The sequence below is a fragment of the Peromyscus eremicus genome, chromosome 1 (assembly GCF_949786415.1).
Source record: "Peromyscus eremicus chromosome 1, PerEre_H2_v1, whole genome shotgun sequence".
Lineage (NCBI taxonomy): Eukaryota > Metazoa > Chordata > Mammalia > Rodentia > Cricetidae > Peromyscus > Peromyscus eremicus.
The window spans coordinates 16,862,736-16,883,519 of NC_081416.1; the positions used below are offsets into that span (position 1 = coordinate 16,862,736).

Here is a 20,784-nt window from a genome sequence, read left to right on the forward strand (position 1 = left end):
TGAAATGAAGTCTCTCACTAGAACCTCGGACTTGCTGATTAGGCTAGCTGACCACCAAGGGCCAGGGATCCTCCCGTCTCTGCCTTACAAGAGCACATCACATGCTCAGTTTGTTTGTCTGTTTAACATGAGTGTTAGAGATGGAGCGCGGGTCCTCCTGCTTGCCTGGCAAGCACTTTACTGACTGAATCATCTCCCTGAGCTCTGTTTAGTATATAAGACACTATACACGGCAGAATGGACTTTACATTCTTCATGTTTCTCTAAAAGTAACCCAGGATGAAGTTCTGTCCATTAGTTTGAGCACTATGATAGTTTAATAATAATTAAAATACTAAATACCCAACCACACTCAATAAATACATATTTTAAAATAGAAGTCATTTATTCACAAGAAAAATTGTACAGAATGTGAGATAATGTTCTGGTTCTTTTACTTCTTTAAATAATTAGTAGAAATTAGCAATCAGATGCAAGATACAGTATTCCCTACTCACACTGTCTATAATTCAAATAAGGAAAACAAGTGCTAAGCTCCAAAAATGATCCAATCTAGACTCCTGCTTACAGGTCAAAGTACTTGTCTATTCATACTCATGATTTTAGAAAATAGCACAGAAAGTAGAGACTAGAATCCAGACCTACTGCTTCCTAGAACTCTTCTCCTGCCTTCACCATCCCTATATCATCAAGTGGGGAGGGAGGACTTCAAAGGGTATCTGTTAAAGGCATCACTAGACAACACAACAGGCCAACAGTGACATCACCCTGAACTGCTACAGTAGTCAGTTCTTTTCACTACTTCAGCGTTTCTTCACCTGAAGCTACAACCCATTTTACAAACAGCAGCTAAACGAAGAGCTGTCCTCGGTGGTATGTTATGCCACTCCCAATGGCTCCCTGTGCTGGCTGTATGAAAGCAAGCACACTGTCAACCTGATTTGCTCTACTGCCTCCATCAACTCACCACCTCCACCTTTTAGCTGGCTCTGGCACCTTAGCTACTATTTGGTGTTCTATTCCAGTGCTTATCTGAGCCCTAACACGTTGAAATTTGTAATTCCTGTGCTCTTTACTTCTGCCATCTACAGCTACCATTTAAGTCTGTGTCTCCTTGGCACTATCAATTTCAGTCCTGTCCAGCTGATCCTGGCACTTGAAATACTCAGATTGGGAAAAGAGAACAAAGGGGACAGTTAGGAGGATGTAAAGTTTCTGTCGCTTTGAGAATCCCTGCCACGCACTGAGGAACCAAGAATGCTTTACTGGGGCAGGAGAGACGGCAGAGAGTTAAGAGTTCTGGCTGCTCTTCTAGAAGATTGGAGTTCAATCCTAAGAACCTACAGTCCCACGTAATCTAATGCCCTCTTCTGGCTTCCACAGGGACTGCATGCACATGGTGCAAAAACATGTATGCAGGCAAAACATCCATACACACAAAATAAAATAAAATCTCAAAGAAAATTTTAATTAAAAAAAGCATGCTTCACGGAAGCCAGGAGCAGTGATTACGCCTTTCCTCCCAGCAAGCCTGTCTCATATACTGATCTCCAGGTGAGCCAAGGCTACATAGTGAGACCCTGTCTCAAAAAACCACAAACAAAAGACGGCTTCACTGAAATAAATTTTTTTTTTTTTCCCGAGACAGGGTTTCTAAGTGTAGTTTTGGTGCCTGTCCTGGATTTTGCTCTGTAGACCAGGCTGGCCTCAAACTCACAAAGATCCACCTGGCTCTGCCTCCCGAGTGCTGGGATTAAAGGCATGCGCCACATCCGCCCAGCTGAAATAATTTTCATAAGTAAGTTATATTAAATTTTTCTTAAGGCTAATGTTTTAACAATTTATTCAGTAAGTATTTATTGAGTATCTTTCTTATTCTGGACACCAGATACAACAATGTACAAAAAGAAATTCCTTCCCCCTTTTTTGTACTACTTGTGATGGAGCCAGGACTTGATGCATGCTAGACAAGCACTCTACCACTGAGTTATGTTCTTAGCCTTTAAAAAAATTTCCTTTCTTAGCGGGGCATGGTGGCTCACAACAATAATCCCAGAACTTGAGAGCCTAAGGCAGGAAGATTGCTTCTAGTTCATGATCATTTTGAGTTTACACAGTGAATACCATGACAGCCAAAGTTATTACCAAGCTGGCATCAAACAGACAAACAAACAAACGAATGAACGAACGAACCTTTCCTTCATAGTACTTATATTCTAACAACATTCCATCAGCATTAAATCCCTATACATTAAAGATTCCTAATATAAAGAAACCATTGTTAAGACTTACTATTGTGTTATTCTTTAAAGATATGGTATATTTATTAAGTGTTTATTTAAGGCTGATGGGTAAAAAAGTAGTGTCATTTAAAGGAGGATTTCAATTTGAGATATGTGTGTGTATATATATATATATATACACACACATACATATATATGGTAGAAAGGTTTAAGTACATAAAAAAGAATGCAATGTAGAAAAGGAAACAATGGAGAGAAATAGAGTAAGCCTGGAAAAGAGCTGGTCAGAAGAGGCAGTACCCACACATGCAGCCACACCAAAGCCCTCTGCACAATGCACAGTAAGTACCACTGGTCTAGAACTCAACCACAACCCCTTCCTTCACAGACCGGGGATTCTTCTTTCTCATTACAATGTACATATTTATTTGTATTTGTGAGAGCTTCATGGTTAAGTTTTGAAGGCATTTCTCCCAGGAATTATTTGTCTCCTCTGTTTTCCATATGAATCTGTGCTATTTTTTCTACCACTTTATGAATTATTATCTGAGCCTCTTTCAATGTTGTTCATTCTAGTAGTCCTCCTCATTCACACATCCCAACCCTCCATCTTCTAACCACTAAAAATCTAAAGGGGCTTACCCTATCTACTTAAAATAAAATTTCAAAATAAAATTACGATCAATAATGGGCCACAAACACCCAGGGAAGCCACTATACATACCAGTGTGATTTCCAAAACAGTATTAACTTCCAAACACCACACAGAGGATGCATTCTTGATTATTACAAGACAATTGGTATGGGTATGGAAACTGCACTTGAATATAGCCAGATTTGCACATTACCATAAGATTTTACATATTATGGCTCAATTTAAAAACCAATTTTCAAATTGGTTTGTATTATAATAATTAATCTTATTCATACCGGTAAATGCTGCTTAAATCTTTGAGGAAAACAGATTATTACAAAATAAGTGGAATAGGCTCTAACTTTACCTGTTTCCTTTCTTTCTTCATATTTAAGAACATTTTTAAAATGAAGAGAGAGAAAAGGCAAAAGAAACTTAGGCAATGATAGTAAAAAGCACTGCCATTTTGGCTGCCATGCCCATATGCATTCTGTGCCTTTCAGGCCATTTTTATGGATCAATTTTACATGAAGACATAATACATGTTCTATCCATCATTTAATAAATATTGCCCTTGATGGAATTGTCAGGCCTGTGATCCCAGCTACAGGAAGCTAATGCAAGAGGATCACACATTCAAGACCTGCCTAATCTATGGAGTGAGTTTAGGCCAGTCTGGGCAATTTAGCAATACCATATCTAAAGGGAAAAAAGGTTAAAAGGGGCTGGGGGTACAGCTCAGAGGCAGAGTGCTTCTACAGTGTGTGTTTGAGGCCCTAGGTTCTATCCCCAGGACGGGGAAAAACGTTTCCAAGTCCAGATATGGTAACACATGCCAGTAATTCCAATCCGTGGAAAGCTAAAGCAAGAACGCTGAGGCTGAGGCCAGACTGGGCTCTATAGCAATGCCAGGTGTTCAGGCTATAACTACTTAAGAAGCCCATAGTTGCCAGCGATGGTGGTGCACACCTTTAATCCCAGCACTTGGGAGGCAGAGCCACATGGTGATATTTTATTTGTACTGAAGTGTGATTTTATTTGTATGTTAATAAAGTTGCCTGGGGAGTCAGAGCTAATAGCAAGCCATAGCAGAACCTGGGCGGTGGTGGCACACGCCTTTAATCCCAGCACGTGGGAGGCAGAGCTAGGCAGATCTCTGTGTGTTCAAGGATACAGCCATCATGGAGACACACTCCTTTAATCTCAATACCAACCATAGAAGACCTGGAGGTCTGTATAGATGGGCAGTGGCGAGGAGGTCATGTGGTTGGGTTTACAACCAATGAGAAGGCAGAACAGAAAGTCTATAAAAAGACAGAGACAGGAAGGAGGTCTCTTGGCGGAGGGAACGACAGAAGCGGCAGTGAAGGGTAAGGTTTTTAGCGCTTAGCTATTACTCTGACCTCTTGGGCTTTCATCTCTGCATTGGCTCCATGTTTCTTATTTAACAAGATGGTTAGATCTACAGAGCCAGGTGGATCTCTGTGAGTTTGAGGCCAGCCTGGGCTACCAAGTGAGTTCCAGGAAAGGCGCAAAGCTACACAGAGAAACCCTGTCTCGACCCCCCCCCCCAAAAAAAAAGGAAGCTCATAGTTTTCTAACTAAGATTTGGGCTGCCCTTGCTTTTTCTCTTTGCAAATTATATTTAAATTCCTAAACTTCTCCCATCCTCCCAAGTCTTTTGGTGGGATCAAACCCAGGGCCATGCTAAGATAACACTTTGCCACTGAGACATATGCCAAACCCTTGGTTTTTTAAATAAACAAAAAGGAAGTAGGGGGTGTCAATCTAGCAACTACAATTACATTCCCACACTTAAATATTTAACTTTACTAATCATTAAAGAACTTTAGAATGACACCCTCCTTAATGATTTTTCTTTGTCATCTCAAAAGCTACAGCGTCAGTTAGTAGATGACATCTCATCCTGTGCTAACCTCACCCCAGATGAGTCTCCTTGGCAAAACCCTGAAAAGGCAGACTGCGATGGTCCAGCAAGTAAAAGCACTTGGTGAGCAAGTCTTAAAAGGCTAAAGACCTGAGTTCCATCCCCAGAGATCATGGCACATGCACACACACACGTACAAAACACAATAAGTAAAAATAAAATTCAAATTAAAAACACTCTTAAAAACTGTAGAAAGTTAAAGACTGCAATATTTTATTTAAACTGAAAATTTTCTCCAACTACATAAGTTCATCAGCTTTTAAGACACATATATGGGGCTGGAGAGATGGTTCAGTGGTTAAGAACACTCACTACTCTTGCAGAGGACCAAGGTTGGATTCTCAGCACCATGGATAATGGCTCTAACCTGTCCATATCTCCAGTTCCAGGGCAGCCAATCTCCTCTTCTGGCCTCTGTTGGCACCAGGCACACAAGTAGGCAAAATGCTCATACACATCAAAAATACACAATAATCTTTTTAAATATTATGTATATATATATATGTACACACACACACACACACACACACACACACACACACACACACGGCTGGAGATGTGGCTCAGCAGTTAGGAGTACTTGCTGCTCTTGCAGGAGCCTGGAGTCTATTTCCCAGCACCCAAATCAGGCAGCTCACAACCACCAGCTCCAGAAGATCCAAATACCACTTTTGGCCTCCACCAATACTCATGTGCCTCCACCCACACTCATGTGCACATACCCACACACACACATACACATTATTTAAAATCCTTTTAAAAAATAAAAATTAAAAAGCTATGCAAAATAGAAGGGTGCTAAACAAGTTTCTAGTAAATTAAAGATTGAGAGAGAAGACTGAAATGTTGCAACAGTGTCTGGTGTTTCAAGAATACAGCATCACATGCCCATCATGTTCAAAGGCCAAATCCACCCTGAGAGCCTTCACTACTCCCACACACTTGACTGCCTAAAGTAACACCACAGATTCTCTTCAGTGATGGAGGGCCCTGCAGGCAAAGGGCTGGCCTCAGCATTTACTATATGAAAGCTGAATGACAAAATCTCCTAAACTCAGGTCCCTGTTGGTCAACTTCTAGGAGTAATAGAAGCTATAATAATCAGCAATAAAAAGATTGCTGCACTGAGAGTTTATGTATCCTTAAGCCATGGTAAAGAATTCCCTTTCCACTACTATATCAACTAAAACATTCAGGCCAAGAGAAATGCAGTATTCCATATGCCTCGTAAGGCATTCAGACTCTTAACTTACAAAGTCAATGACCACCTTTTTAAAAAAATTACGTTTTTATTTACTTAGTTATTGTGAGAAGAGAGTGAGGGTGTATATGCCATGGTGCACATGTGGAAGGCAGAGGACAACTTAGGGAGAATCAATTCTTCCCTTCAACTATGTGGTCCTGGGTCAGGTTGTCAGGCTTCACAGGAAGGGCTTTTGCCTGCTAAACCATATTGCTGGCCAATCCATCAATTAGCACCTTTTAAGGAGCCCTATTTATTAGTTCACCTCAAAAATGAAACTACAATGAAAGATGTGCAAATCAATTTAGCTTATTACACAAAGCTGTAGAAAAACTAAATAAGGGTTATAAAATTAGCAAAATGCACTATTATTAATAACAGGGTTCCAAAAATGGCAATTCGATTTCAAAATGTTCTGAGAAGACAGTATGAACTAGAGTCTGTAACAACAGTAAATTTATCCACCTATCAAATACTTATTCCTCATGACCAGAGTGGACACAGGCTCTAAGGTTTATCAGACAGAAACTGTTTACTAAAAATTCATGCTTCCTTTAATTATTCCATTTAAAGGGTTGTAAGTATTGCTATTTTTCTAGGAAAGTAAAGGATTCAGAGACAGTATAGTAACTGGGTGGCGATGGCCTCAATGTCTGTCTCTCATGGGTTCATCAAATACCTACTCCATCTTATTATACTCCATTTCATTCTCACCTCAATACTCATACGCACACAGGGGAGCGAGCCTGCACCCGCATGCACACACAAACACGCACACATGCACGCACACACACTCAGTGAGAGCACAGTGCTGGGAACTGAAACCAAAGCCTTGTGGATGATAAGCAAACAATCTAAGCTACACCCTAATTTATACTATTTTAGGGAGATTAACACAAATAACTACAAGAAAAAAAGCATAAAAATAACACTGTGCTGTGTTAGACAACAGGTGTTTTGTTTTTTTAATATTTAAAAAAGTTGAGACAAGCCGGGCGGTGGTGGCGCACGCCTTTAATCCCAGCACTCGGGAGGCAGAGCCAGGCGGATCTCTGTGAGTTCGAGGCCAGCCTGGACTACCAAGTGAGTCCCAGGAAAGGCGCAAAGCTGCACAGAGAAACCCTGTCTCGAAAAACCAAAAAAAAAAAAAAAAAAAAAAAAAAAAAAAAGTTGAGACATAAGGGCTGGAGAGATGGCTCAGTGGCTGACAGCACTGGCTGCTCTTCCTGAAGACCTGGGTTCAATTCCCAGCAACCACATGGCAGCTCACAACTATCTGTAACTCCAGTTTCAGGAGCCCTGACATCTTCACAGAAACATACATACATGCAAGCAAAACACGAATGCACATGAAATTTAAAAAAAAAATCAATAAATTATTTTTAGGACACGGGTTCAATTCCCAGCACCCACATGGCAGCTGACAACTGTCTGTAACTCCAAGATCTGACACCTTCACATAGACATACATGCAGGCAAAAGCACCAATGCAAATAATAGGAAAAAAAAAAAAAAGCAAAGTTTAGACATAGCTTTAGTTCTAGTGCAACAATATCACTGTAAGTTAATCACACATTTGCCTCCTCTCCTAGATTGCCTAGATTGTTCTTCGGGGATATATGATTCATGTAGTTAAAATCCCTAATATGGGGGCTAAAAAGATGGCTCAGCAGTTAAGAGCACTGACTGCTCTTCCAAAGGACACGGGTTCAATTCCCAGCACCCACATGGTAGCTGACAACTGTAACTCCAAGATCTGACATGCTCACACAGACTTACATGCAGGCAAAAAATAAAAATTTTAAAAAATGCACATATAATAAAAGTAAATAAATCTTACAAAAAGAAAGAGCAAGCTTTAAAAAAAATCCCTAATATGCTCTCTGCCTCTTACTTGCAGTTCAAGATGTAAGCTCTCAGCTGCCGCCCTAGCCACCTGCCCCTACTGCCTATGCTGCATTATCATGGACTCTAGCCTTCTGAAACTATAATTCCTAAATAAACTCTTCTCTTATACATTTTTTACTCTGACCATGGTAAATATTCAAAAAATGTGTCCTTAATCATCAGAGAACAGTGCAAACTACACACCAGAGAGAAGAAACCATTGCTTATAGTATAGTAATATTACTGACACTACTCACTGTTATTGAGATTAAGTCAACTACAGTGTAAATAAGGCATGTGTTAGATGAAATCTTTTCATAATTCACTAATGTATTCACCTGTATAACCTCTGGTAAAGGACGATTAATCAATTACCAAAAGGTGAGGGGCACCTAGCAAAGATAAAGAGATTCTGAACTATAGTATTCTATCTAATAAACTATACATAAAAATGGCACTTTAATGCTATAAATTTGAGGTAGGTTAGCCTAGGCTAAGAACTTATTTCAAAAAGAAAGCAGGGGAGGCATTTTGAAAGTCACACATAGAATTGCATAATTTATTAAGAAATAGGAAGCCAAAGATAGTTTAGAGGTCCAGGCCCTTCAGACCCTAGAGAAGTAAGGCCCACTCATAAGACTGCTGAAATCATCAAACTAACGGCCACGACAAGGTGGAGAGGGAAAAGACGAGCCAATGACAAATTGTAAGAAAAGAAGAGGTACACATCAGAAATAACTCCACTATTTAAAGCCTGAATGACAGGCTGGAGAGATGGCTCAGAGGTTAACAACTATGATGGTTATTCTTGGCTGTCAACTTGACTACATTGGAATTAACTAAAACCCAGATGGCTGGGCACACCTGAGGGATTTTTTTCTTTTTTCTTTTTTTTTTTTTTCGAGACAGGGTTTCTCTGTGTAGCTTTGCGCCTTTCCTGGGACTCACTTGGTAGCCCTGGCCGGCCTCGGCCTCGAACTCACAGAGATCCGCCTGGCTCTGCCTCCCGAGTGCTGGGATTAAAGGCGTGCGCCACCACCGCCCAGCAGAATTTTTTTCTTAATTAAATCACTTGAAGTGGGAAGACCCATTTCTCACCTGGATCTCTGAGGTGGGAAGACACACCTTTAATCTGGGCCACACCTTCTGCTGGCAGTCTAGATAAAGGACGTGGAAGGAGGAGGACGGCTTTCTCTGCCTGCTTGCTCTGGCTCTTGATCTCCCTAGCTAGTTCATTCATGCACTGGTATTAGAGGCTACCTCTTCAGGATTCCAGCACACACTGAAGACCAGCCGAGTCATTCAGCTCCATGGACTTCACTTAACTACTGGGTTCTTGGGCCTTCTGTTGGTAGACAACCATTGTTGGACTAGCTGGCCCAGTCATTCTAATACACACATACACACACTCACTCACTCACTCACACTCTCTCTCTCTATATATATATATATATATTTCTGTTCCTCTAGAGAACTCTGACTAATACAAGAACACTTGCTCACTTGCTACTTGCTGTTCTTCCTGAGGAACTGGGTTCAGTCTCCAGCACACACAAGGTGGCTCACAATCATCGGTATCTCCAGTTCCAATGGATCTTCTGGTGTCCATGGGCACATACATGCACACATACTCACACACATACATAAATAATACAAAAAATATTTTTTAAAAAACCCTAAGTGATTAGAAGTGGCAGAGATGCTTTAGCCTACTGGCTATGGGTGGGATAGGACCTCTGTTGGTCTTTTCTGTGTCAAACACACAGATTGCAAGCCCAGTGTCACTTTGAGATCTTTGGCAGCAGTTAACTCTGCAGCTCACACACGATTGAGCCTATATGATGAGTATTCAGAGACGGGTAATGCCTGGGGGGCGCTCACCAACCTAAGACAGAGTGCCTGTGTGGCCTGGGCAGGTGTCTCCATGACGGGTAAGGTGACCTGCTGACGTCCCACGCAACCTAAGTCAGAAGCTCATTTTTTAATAAAAGGGGGACCTGAAGGGTCCTGGCCCATGTTTTGGGTAACTGTTGCCTTGCTTGCTGACCTTGACCTTGATATCCTCCCTATGCTAATTCCCTGCTGGGTTCCACCCTCCTGAATGCTTAAGGGAAGTTCCTTGTCTGTGTATCCTACATAATGGGCGTTAACAGCTTAGATGCAAGATTGTAAAACATCATTAGTGAACTTCTGCCCTCCGGGGTTCTCCCATTGTGCTGTAAGCCTGTATTTAAGACCTCTTCCCTCCTTCAATAAACAGCATTCGGCATTAAATAAAAAATAAACAAACAAACAAATAAATAAAAAGAAGTGGCAGAGATGGACACTGATTCTAGTTGGGAGAGCAGTCTGAAATCATGATTAGGATGTGAAAGTAAACCTCTACTACGTGAATAGAAAGAAATGGCATGAAAGCTGGAGTGAAAACCTTTAAAGGGAGCTAGGAAGATAGTGAGTAGGTAAGCATTTGCTGTGCAAACCTGAAGAGCTGAGTTCACACCACCGAAGAAAAGGTGGAAATGATAGCACATGGTCTGTAATCCCAGTGCTCTACAGCAGGATAGAAGGCCTGGCATAGCCAACAGCCAACAATGACAGAGGTCCTGTCTCAAACAGGTAGACGATATGTCCAATACCTGAGGTTGGCCTCTGACTTCCATACATGTGCCCTGGCGCATACAAATGCAACAAGTACACACACCCACACATCCATGTAATGATTACATATATGTAGGAGTAATTGACTTCTAATAAGTGCAGACACATTTGGTTAATAGTGCTTTCAAAAATAATATATACTGCTGAGCTGTGGTGGTACACACCTTTAATCCCAGCACTCAGGAGGCAGAGGCAGGCGGATCTCTGAATTCAAGGCCAGCCTGGTCTATAGAATTGAGTTCCAGGATAGTCAGGACTACACAGAGAAACCTTGTCTTGAAAAAACATCAACAACAATAATAATATACTAATTCATTTTCATTCTCGCTCCCTCAGTGTTTTTTACATAATCTTTCAATAAAGTTCCATATATATATGTGTGTGTGTGTGTGTGTGTATGTATACACACACACATATACACACAGACATATATCTCACACTAAAGGCATGGTAGTGGTACATACCTTTAATCCCAGCACTCAGAGACAGAGGGAGAGACAGCAGGTAGATCTCTGAGTTTGAGGCCAGCATGGTCTACAGAGTGAGTTCCAGGACAGCCAGGGCTACACAGAGAAACCCTGTCTCGAAAAACAACAAAATAATGAAGCTTTTTGTTTTGTTTTGTTTTTTGAGACAGGGTTTCTCTGTGTAGCTTTGCGACTTTCCTGGATCTCGCTCTGTAGACCAGGCTGGCCTCGAACTCACAGAGATCCACCTGCCTCTGCCTCCTGAGTGCTAGGATTAAAGGGGTGCGCCACCACCGCCCGGCCAGACCCAGCAGCACTGTACACTCTGCCAAATAACCCCCAAACAGTAAAGAATGCTTCCATGTGATGTATGGGGTAGAAAATTGAGAAAATAATACATGAGCAACATTAGACGGGTTATAAAGGAGGACTGATAGGTTAAATAGGATAAGAGCTACGCTTCTGGGGGGCGGGGGAACCAGAATGAATGCTATATTGCTGAGTTATAACTGAAGATAATACTGTGACACAAATGTATCTTGAGAAATAAAGTATGTATATGCATACATTTACAGACAGACAGACACACACACACACACACCCCTAAGAATACCTAGGATTACTAAAACCCTAGTAACAACGAACACATTTCTTCACTAAATCAGAGCCTTAGAATAATGAAGAATAAAACAGAGTAAACACATAACACTCTGAACATCAAATTAAATAGTGTTAACAGATTATAATTGTGGCAAGCAAACTTTAACATGCTCCCCTAATGGCTTCTAGCTCCTGGTATCCGTGCCCTAGTTTAACCCCATTCCCTTGTATGGGTAGGCCCTAGAATCCTGCTTCCTGGGGAATATGGCAAAGGCAATCAGATGTCATTATCCATGATTAGGTTACATAAAGTTAACTGCCATCTTGCTAAAGACTGAAGTGTCTGCTTGGCTTGCATGATTTAATGAAGCAAGCAGTCATACTGAAGAGGATCATGTGGCAAGGAATGAAGGATGGCTTTCAGTCAGCAATCAGATAAGAATTAAGGCTCTCAGTCCAATAGCTCTTGAAGAAAAGAATTCTGACAACTACCTTGAAAGCTTGGAAGTCAGTCTTCCTCAATCAAGACTTCAAATGAGACAACAGCCCTGACCAACACTTTGTCCCTGTGAGAGCTCTTGAAGCAGAGAACCCAGGTCATCTCTACCCAGACTTGTTACTCCAAAAGTCAAAGATAATAAAGGTATCCTATTAATGCTATAGGCAGTAAGCTTGATTGTGGCAAACATTTCACAATGACTGTGTGTATGAAAACATGTTGTATATGTTAAATACATATCACTTTAATTAATCAACTATAACAGAATGAATGAAAAAAAAACAGAATGGAGAAAAACTGTATATATTTGAAAAGAGACAGATGTAAGAAAATTTTAGGAAGAGGCCTGAATCTAAGCCAAGGCATAGCATAATCTCAAATGTAAGGGTCAGCACTTTTGAAATGCAAGAGCTGAGGAAGACTTAAGAATAATTAAGGGGGCTGGAGAGATGGCTCAGAGGTTAAGAGCACTGACTGCTCTTCCAGAGGTCCTGAGTTCAATTCCCAGCAACCACATGGTGGCTCACAACCATCTGTAATGAGATCTGGCACCCTCTTCTGTATACATAATAAACAAACAAACAAATAAATAAAATAAATAAATAAATAAAAGAATAATTAAGGGCCCAGTGAGAAGGCTCAACAAATAAAAAGGTACCTGCTACTAAGCCTGATAACCTGAGTTCAACCCCCAGGACCCATACAGAAGAAAGAGAACTGACTTGCAAAAATTGTCCTTTGATTTCCATGTACATCACACACATGTGCACACACACTAAATAAATATAACTTAAAACAAACAAGCAAATGAACAGCACACCTTTAATCTCAGCACTTGGGAGGCAGAGGCAGGTGGATCTCTGTGAATTTAAGGCTAGGTTGGTCGATAGAGCTAGTTCCAGGACAGCCAGGGCTACACAGAGAAAACTCTGTCTTGAAAAACAAAAAGACAAAATAAAACAAGAATAAAAAGAATTCCAGCTGAGCAGTGGTGGTGCATGCCTTTAATCCCAGCACTCAGGAGGCAGAGGCAGGCGAATCTCTGAGAGTTCAAGGCCAGCCTGGGCTACAAAGTGAGTTTCAGGACAGGCTCCAAAGCTACACAGAGAAACCCTGTCTTGAAAAACAAAAAACAAAATAAAACAAAAAACAAAAACAAAAAACAAAAAAAAAAAGAATTCCATACACAGCAATCACTTTTTCTATGCCTCCACAAACTGCTATTCTAAGTTCAGATCAGCTTCTACCATTTATCCTGTGTTGTGAAATATCTAAATAAGAACTTCTATTTATTTATTTGTTTGTTTTGAGGCTCTGGCTGTCCTAAACACACTATGTAGACCAGACTAGCCTCCAATTTACAAAGATCTGCCTCCCAAGTGCTGGGATTAAAGGCATGCACTACCCTGCCCGGTATTACATGAGAACTTAGAATATGAAAGTTTTTCCTTTAATGTGAAAATGTTTTCTCAGGGACATCTTCATCTTTTTAAGCATCAGGATTGCTTTCCTCGTTTATGTTAGTAAAATTCGCCTCCCCAGCTTCCCATGGCTACACATCTGGATACTTTGATATCATAGTACTGTCTGCTCTTTCTTCTTTACCGTCTTTACCTTTCATTCAAACTTCAGTTACTATTTTTGTTACTCTGTTGTATCTTTGTTCTTCAATTTTCAATTCTAATTATCAGTATTTACAAAATATAACAGTGGGAAGAGACCAACACACCTAAATACTTTGTACATAAACGTAGTATCAGGTGAGCAGCCACTAATCACTAGCAGATTTTGGAGACATGACTGACCATAACACATCTTTTCTGACAGTCACCATGGACTAGAGAACTGGCAAAAGACATCTGTATACTGTGTAGTTATAGTTAACATACCATGCTAACTGATCAAACCATGTGATTGGGAGGGCTGGTATTACTTAATTAAATTGTGGTAAATGAAATTTCTGTACATTGGAGCTGTGTAAAATGAGAACTTACAAAACATATTAAATTTATTTTTTTTTTTGCTTTGGGATTTTTCTGTTTTGTTGAGACAGTGTCTCATTATGTGACCCAGGCTGGCTTGGAACTATGTACGACAGGAGACTGTCCTGCCTCAAATGCTGGAATTACAGCTAAGAGTCATCTCACATGGCTATTATGTGTAAATAAACAGAAACTCTAAGACAGGCAACAGGACATCAGCTTTTACCATGGTATCAACCACCACAGCCAAGAAAACTGGATACAATATGTGAGGAAAATAGTTTAAGACAATGCACAATGACAGATGAGTGAGGTAGCCCATAAAACGGTATTAATCTTCTAGAGGGAGGAGGAGTTTCCATCAGTGACATAAAAATGGGAACTCAGAGCATAATGGGACTACACACTTGAAACCCAGAGCAGAATTTATACAGGACAGAGAGATTAGATTAGAAGTAAGGAGTGTGTGTCTTGAAGGAGAAACCTTCAGATAACTCAATCTGGAACTCACCTCCTCTTTAGTCTCCAGTATGAAGCTCTTTTTGCACATGGCAAAACCACAAGAGGAGGCAAACGGCCAGGCGGTGGTGGCGCATGCCTGTAATCCCAGCACTTGGGAGGCAGAGGCAGGCGGATCTCTGTGAGTTCAAGGCCAACCTGGTCTACAGAGCAAGTCCAGGACAGGTTCCAAAGCTACAGAGAAACCCTGTCTCAAAAACAAAAAACGAAAACAAACAAACAAACAAAGAGGAGGAAACGACCACAGAGAAACGAGCACCACAACCAGAAATCACAAAAACCCGGGGGAGTACCTCTTCTGTTCTGACCAGCCAGACTGCAGAAACCTAAATGAGACACTACAAAAGTGACAGCCCCAGAACCCCAGTCATTTATATCGATATACTACTCTACCAGAATCTTTATTCTCAAAAGCTATCCTAATAAATAAATCTTAAGAATCCAAGAAAACATCATAAAGCTGATCTACAAAACTAGCCAAAATGAGTTCAACAATTCCTTCCTTCCTTCCTTCCTTCCTTCCTTCCTTCCTTCCTTCCTTCCTTCCTTCCTTCTTTTCTCTCTCTCTCTCTCTCTCTCTCTCTCTCTCTCTCTCTCTCTCTCTCTCTCTCTCTCTCTTTCTTAAGACGGTTACTCTGTGTAGCCCCAGCTGTTCTGGAACTCACACTAGAGATCAGGTTGTCCTCCAACTCAGAGATCTGCCTGCCTCTGCCTCACCAATGGGGAAATTAAAGACATGTACCACCACTGCCCAGCTGAGCACAACAATTCCTAAAAAAAAAAAAAAATACATAAGTTCAGTAATAGAACATTCAGTGTCTAGAACTAAATTAATATGGACACTGTAGCACAAAGCTACAATCCCAGCACTCAGGAAGCTAAGAACAGTTTGGAATACAGCAAGACCAAGACCCATTCTGTCTCAAAGCAAAATGAAAGTTTCCAAAAGAAAACAATATCTGTAATTTCACAAGATAGGATTTTTCCTATAGTTTAAACATTGTAGAAAAAAAGTGAAAATATAAAAATATGGAAAAAAACATTACATAGCATGATGCACCAAGAGAAAAAGACTAAGAAAACAAAAACAAAACAAACCAACAGACAAAAAAACAGGCTGGAGAAATATATGAAATGTACCCAAAATGTAAATATGCCACTACATGTTTTAAAACATTCTCATCCAAAAACTTCTTTAAAAAGTAAACAGCTAAACCAGGCAGTGGTGGCACACGCCTTTAATCCCAGCACTCGGGAGGCAGAGGCAGGCGGATCTCTGTGAGTTCCAGGCCAGCCTGGGCTACCAAGTGAGTTCCAGGAAAGGCGCAAAGCTACACAGAGAAACCCTGTCTCGAAAAAACAAAAACAACAAACAAACAAAACAACAACAACAAAAGTAAACAGCTTGAGCTGGGGAGATGGCAAGCCTGAGGACCTGAGTTCAGATTCCCAGCACCCACATAAAGGCCAGGTGTGGTAGAACTCACTTGTAACCCAGAACTGGGGAAAAGGGGGAAGGTGGGTAGATATATATGATCCCAGGGGCTCGCAGGCCAGGCAGCCTAGCCAAAATGGTATGCTCCATGGTCAATGAGAGAGCCTATCAACAAAACAAAACAAAAACCACACAGGTGGAGGCTAGAGAGGTGGCATCCCAGATAAGAGCTCTTCCAGAGAACCTGGATTCAAATCCCAACACCCACATGGTAGCTTACAACCGTCTGTAACTCCAGTTCCAGAGGACACAGCACTTGCTTATGGTATCTGCTATCATCAGGGATGGATGTGGTGTACAAACATATGTGCAGACAAAACATCCATGCATATAAACAAATGAATGAATGAATGAATGATTAAAAATGAGGTGCGCACATACATTCACACACACACACACACAACTTAAAATAATACAAACAGCCTGGCAGTAGCGGCGCACACCTTTAGTCCCAGCACTTGGGAGGCAGAGCCAGGCGGATCTCAGTGAGTTGGAGACCAGCCTGGTCTACAGAGCTAGTTCCAGGACAGCCAGGGCTACACAGAGAAACCCTGTCTCAAAAGAAAAGGGGAGAGAGAGAGAGAGAGAGAGAGAGAGAGAGAGAGAGATACACAGATACACACAGACACACACACACACACACACACACACACACACAGAAGGATGGAGAGGGAGGGGGAGGGAGAAAGAAAACAGTATTACAAAAGTAAATAATTAAAATGCAGAGCAACAGAGGAAGGCGTGTGACACTGACATCTACACATGGACATGCATGCATGCATGCACCAATGCGTGCGCGCGCATACACACACACACACACACACACACACACACACACACACACACACACGAACGCACGTATGTATCCATGTGCAAAACACATACACAAAGCATGCATACACATAAAATAAGCAATTTAAGCAAAAATAATGAACTCAGTGTTCATAACACACATAAAAGTGAAATATGACAAAAAATACACAGTAGAAAATAGAAATACCAAGTGTGAAAAGGAGTTTTTTAAGAGACTATACTATGGTAAATCGAGGCACATATGTTTTGCAAAGTATGTATTTAATAAGAGTCTGTTACCTAGAATTTATAGAGTTTTTTGAGAGACGGATAACTCAGTCAGTAAAGTGCTTATGGAAGCATGAGGCCCTGAGCTTGATCCTCAAAGTCCATGTCAAAAGCCGAACATGGTGGTGTGTGCTTACAATACCAGGGCTGAAGACAGGCAGAGCTCTTGGCTCACTGGCCGGCCAGCCTATGGTGTGCTCCTGGCTAACCAATGAGAGATCTTGTCTCAAAGAATGAGGTGAATAGCTCTTGAAAAGTGCTACCTGAGGCTGACCTCTAGACTCTACACATGTGCACACATGTGCATGTGGTGCATACACAAAGGTCTTTTGTGCTGGAGAAGTAGCAAAATCAAAACTTGTCTTGTATGCGTAAAGCTCTGAGCTCAATTCCCAGTGCAAAAATAAAAACTAAAAGAAGAGGAGAAGAAAGTCAAACAAGAGTTCTTACGACATGCACTCTGGAGGCTGAGGCAGAAGACTGCCTGAGTTCAGAGACTCGATAACTTATATAACAATAACAACAAAAGCCAAGTAACACACTTTTTTTTTTTTTGGGGAGCTGAGGACCGAACCCAGGGCCTTGCGCTTGCCAAGCGCTCTACCACTGAGCTAAATCCCCAACCCCATAGCCCACTTTTAAAATAGGCAAAAAATAAAACAAAACAAAAACAAACACACACACAAAGACAAAACCTTGTGGAATTTCTCTACAGTAGTTCTCAGCCTGTGGGTCACGACCCCATTGGGGATCAAACGACTCTTTCCTAGGGGTCACATACCAAATATCTTGCATATCAGATGTTTACATTATTATTCAAAACAGTAAAGCAAAATTACAGTTAAGAAGTAGCAATGAAAATAATTTTATGGTCAGGGGGTCAGTACAACATGAGGAACTGTATTAAAGGGTCATGGCATTAGGAAGGTTGAGAACCAGTGCTTTATAAGAATATTGAAATGATAACAAGCAGGTGAAAAGATTGTCCAACATTAGGAAAATGAAAATCAGAACATATACTTCACACCCAAGTAGGATGGCAATTGAAAAAAAACACTGGAGTCAACCAGATACTTCAGGAGAGGGCATGCCAAGACACCCAGATGTGCTGGAGCCTCAGTGTAAAAGTACAAAACCATCCTGGGACAGAAAATAATGCTAGAAAGGATGGGGAAAAAAGGACAGGAACTCTTAACATGTTGCTGGTGGAGATAAAAAATAGTTTAGAAGTTGTGGGAAAAGTTTGACAAATCTCAAAAGGGTAAATGTAGAATTACCATATGATCATTGTAGCAACTCTGCTTACTCATTTATATATAAAAAAGAATTGAAAATAAGCACTCAATCAAATACATGTACACATATGTTCATAGCAGTATTATTCAAAATAGTCAAAAAGGTGCAAATGGTCTAAATATTTCCAATAATTGACTGAATAAAAAATTGTACTCTATGTTAACTAAAACATTATTTAGTCATAAAACAAACTATAACTATATATGCTATATATATAGCAATGCTATAACATGGATGAATCCAAAAAATATTGTGTTGTAAAAGAAGCCAGAATCAAAATATGAAATATCCAGAACAGGAAACACATATAGACAGAATATAGATTGGCAATTGCTGGAGAAAGAAATAGAAACTATGTAACAGATAATAAGTTTTACAGGGCATAATGGAAATATTCTGGAATTAGAGATTGTGAATACATAATTTTAACTGCATAATTAACACTTTTAAATGCATATTACAGAACGTAGAAGTGGACACTTATGGCTCACACACTCAGGAAGCTGAGGCAGAAGGATAGAAAGCTAGCCTGGGCTATATAGCAAGACTTTGGATTAAAAAAAAAAAGTATATTTTAACCTCTAAAGGAACCATTAAAAAATTCCTACTATGCCAACATTAGAAACAAAATACTAAAATTAATTAATCCGCTGGGCGGTGGTGGTGCATGCCTTTAATCCCAGCACTCGGGAGGCAGAGCCAGGCGGATCTTTGTGAGTTCGAGGCCAGCCTGGTCTACAGAGCGAGATCCAGGACAGGCACAAAGCTACACAGAGAAACCCTGTCTCAGGGGGAAAAAAAAATTAATTAATCCAAAGGCAAGTTTAAAAATAGATGAGACAAATAGCAAAATGGATGGTTTAAACTTAATCAAGTCAGTATCTCTATCTAGGTGTGTAGTGTGTATGCACATACACACTGTACAATACAAAACACTAGTCACTTGTGGTTATTGTGCATTTGGATGATGGTATATCCTAAATATAGTTGTTTAAATACCCACTGAATTTTTTAAAAATGTAAAACAGATCATCAACTTTACACTGAATGCATGCTGAAATGGTAAAGTATACTGGGTCAAAATATACTATAAAAATGTGAATTGCTTTTTTTCACATCTTTGAAATTGCCTCAAAATTTGAAAGTATTTCAATTTCCCTAATAACAGAACTTACAACTGATAAGCAAAATAGGGGCCACAGCTCAGTGATAGAAGACTTTTCTACCATGTGTGAGGTTCAGAAATCAGTATCATGCACAAATAAAAAAGGGAGGGAAGGAGAACATATAATTCCGTAACCACAGTTTGAGATTTTAACACATATCCTTCAGGTACTTGAAAAACTTAGCACAAGGAAATGAAGACTGCAGTAAATGAACCTGATCTGATGACCTGACCTCAGGCATTATACCCATCAAGTACAGTGCACATACTCTTCTGAAGCACTCTTGTTACCATGACAGACCTTATGCTGGAGCATGGTTTTAGTATAAAGACTGAAGCTGCAGAGTGTACTGCTGACCAGCATAATTATCGATGAGAAGATAACTAAAGAGGGTCCCAGTTCCATGCATGATACAGTAAGCACACATCTCCTGTATCTCCCACTAAATTCAGCTAACACAAATGACCAGAGCACATGGAGCAGCTATTGGAGGCCTCTGAGAAATAAACAGTAGCAAGTGGGTGGGGAAGGAGACCTTAACATAGTACTGAACCAACAATGAATTTACCTTTTTATTATTCCTCCAATATCCACCAGCCGGAACTGCAGCCTGAAACCCAAAAGTGAGCATCAGTGTAGGTACAGGGCTCCAGAAAAAGCCTAATTCTAGTTCAAGTTCTGTAGGGTATCCTGAGAGAATGAAAAATCTCACATTTTTTCTTCAAATTCTCTGCATTATCTCTAAGCAATCCCATGATAAAGGTCACCGAAGAAACAGTGACCCACAGGAACCCAAAACTCTGAAATAAAGAGGCCTTCTCCTTTGACCAGCAGGCAGAGTCAAAGCCTCACTGCTTTCCACCACCCCAACCCCTGCCCCTCATTCCTTTAGTCATTTACTCCCAGATGCATTAACATTTTCAGGCTTAAATAAAGCCCTGCCTTTCTAGATGCAGAACTGAAATGAGTAGCCCTAAGAAACCAGAGAGTACTGACACTTAGACTGTAGGAGACACCAGGAAAGCAATCCTGTAAGGGGTCACTGAACTTCAGTGTTCACCCCAAGC

General features: G+C 40.6%; 1 protein-coding gene across 17 annotated transcripts in view; it reads right to left on the minus strand.

Moving 5' to 3' along the window:
* Window positions 1–20,784, minus strand: part of Btrc (beta-transducin repeat containing E3 ubiquitin protein ligase) — a 177,950-nt gene that overhangs the window by 111,173 nt on the left and 45,993 nt on the right. For 10 of the 17 annotated variants that reach the window (XM_059257310.1, XM_059257266.1, XM_059257320.1 and 7 more), the window contains one exon: window positions 20,286–20,327. The exons of the other annotated variants lie outside the window; for them this stretch is intronic. In XM_059257310.1, the coding sequence (XP_059113293.1) occupies window positions 20,286–20,327 (42 nt within the window). The remainder of the gene's footprint in view (window positions 1–20,285; window positions 20,328–20,784) is intronic. 17 annotated transcript variants of the gene reach the window in all.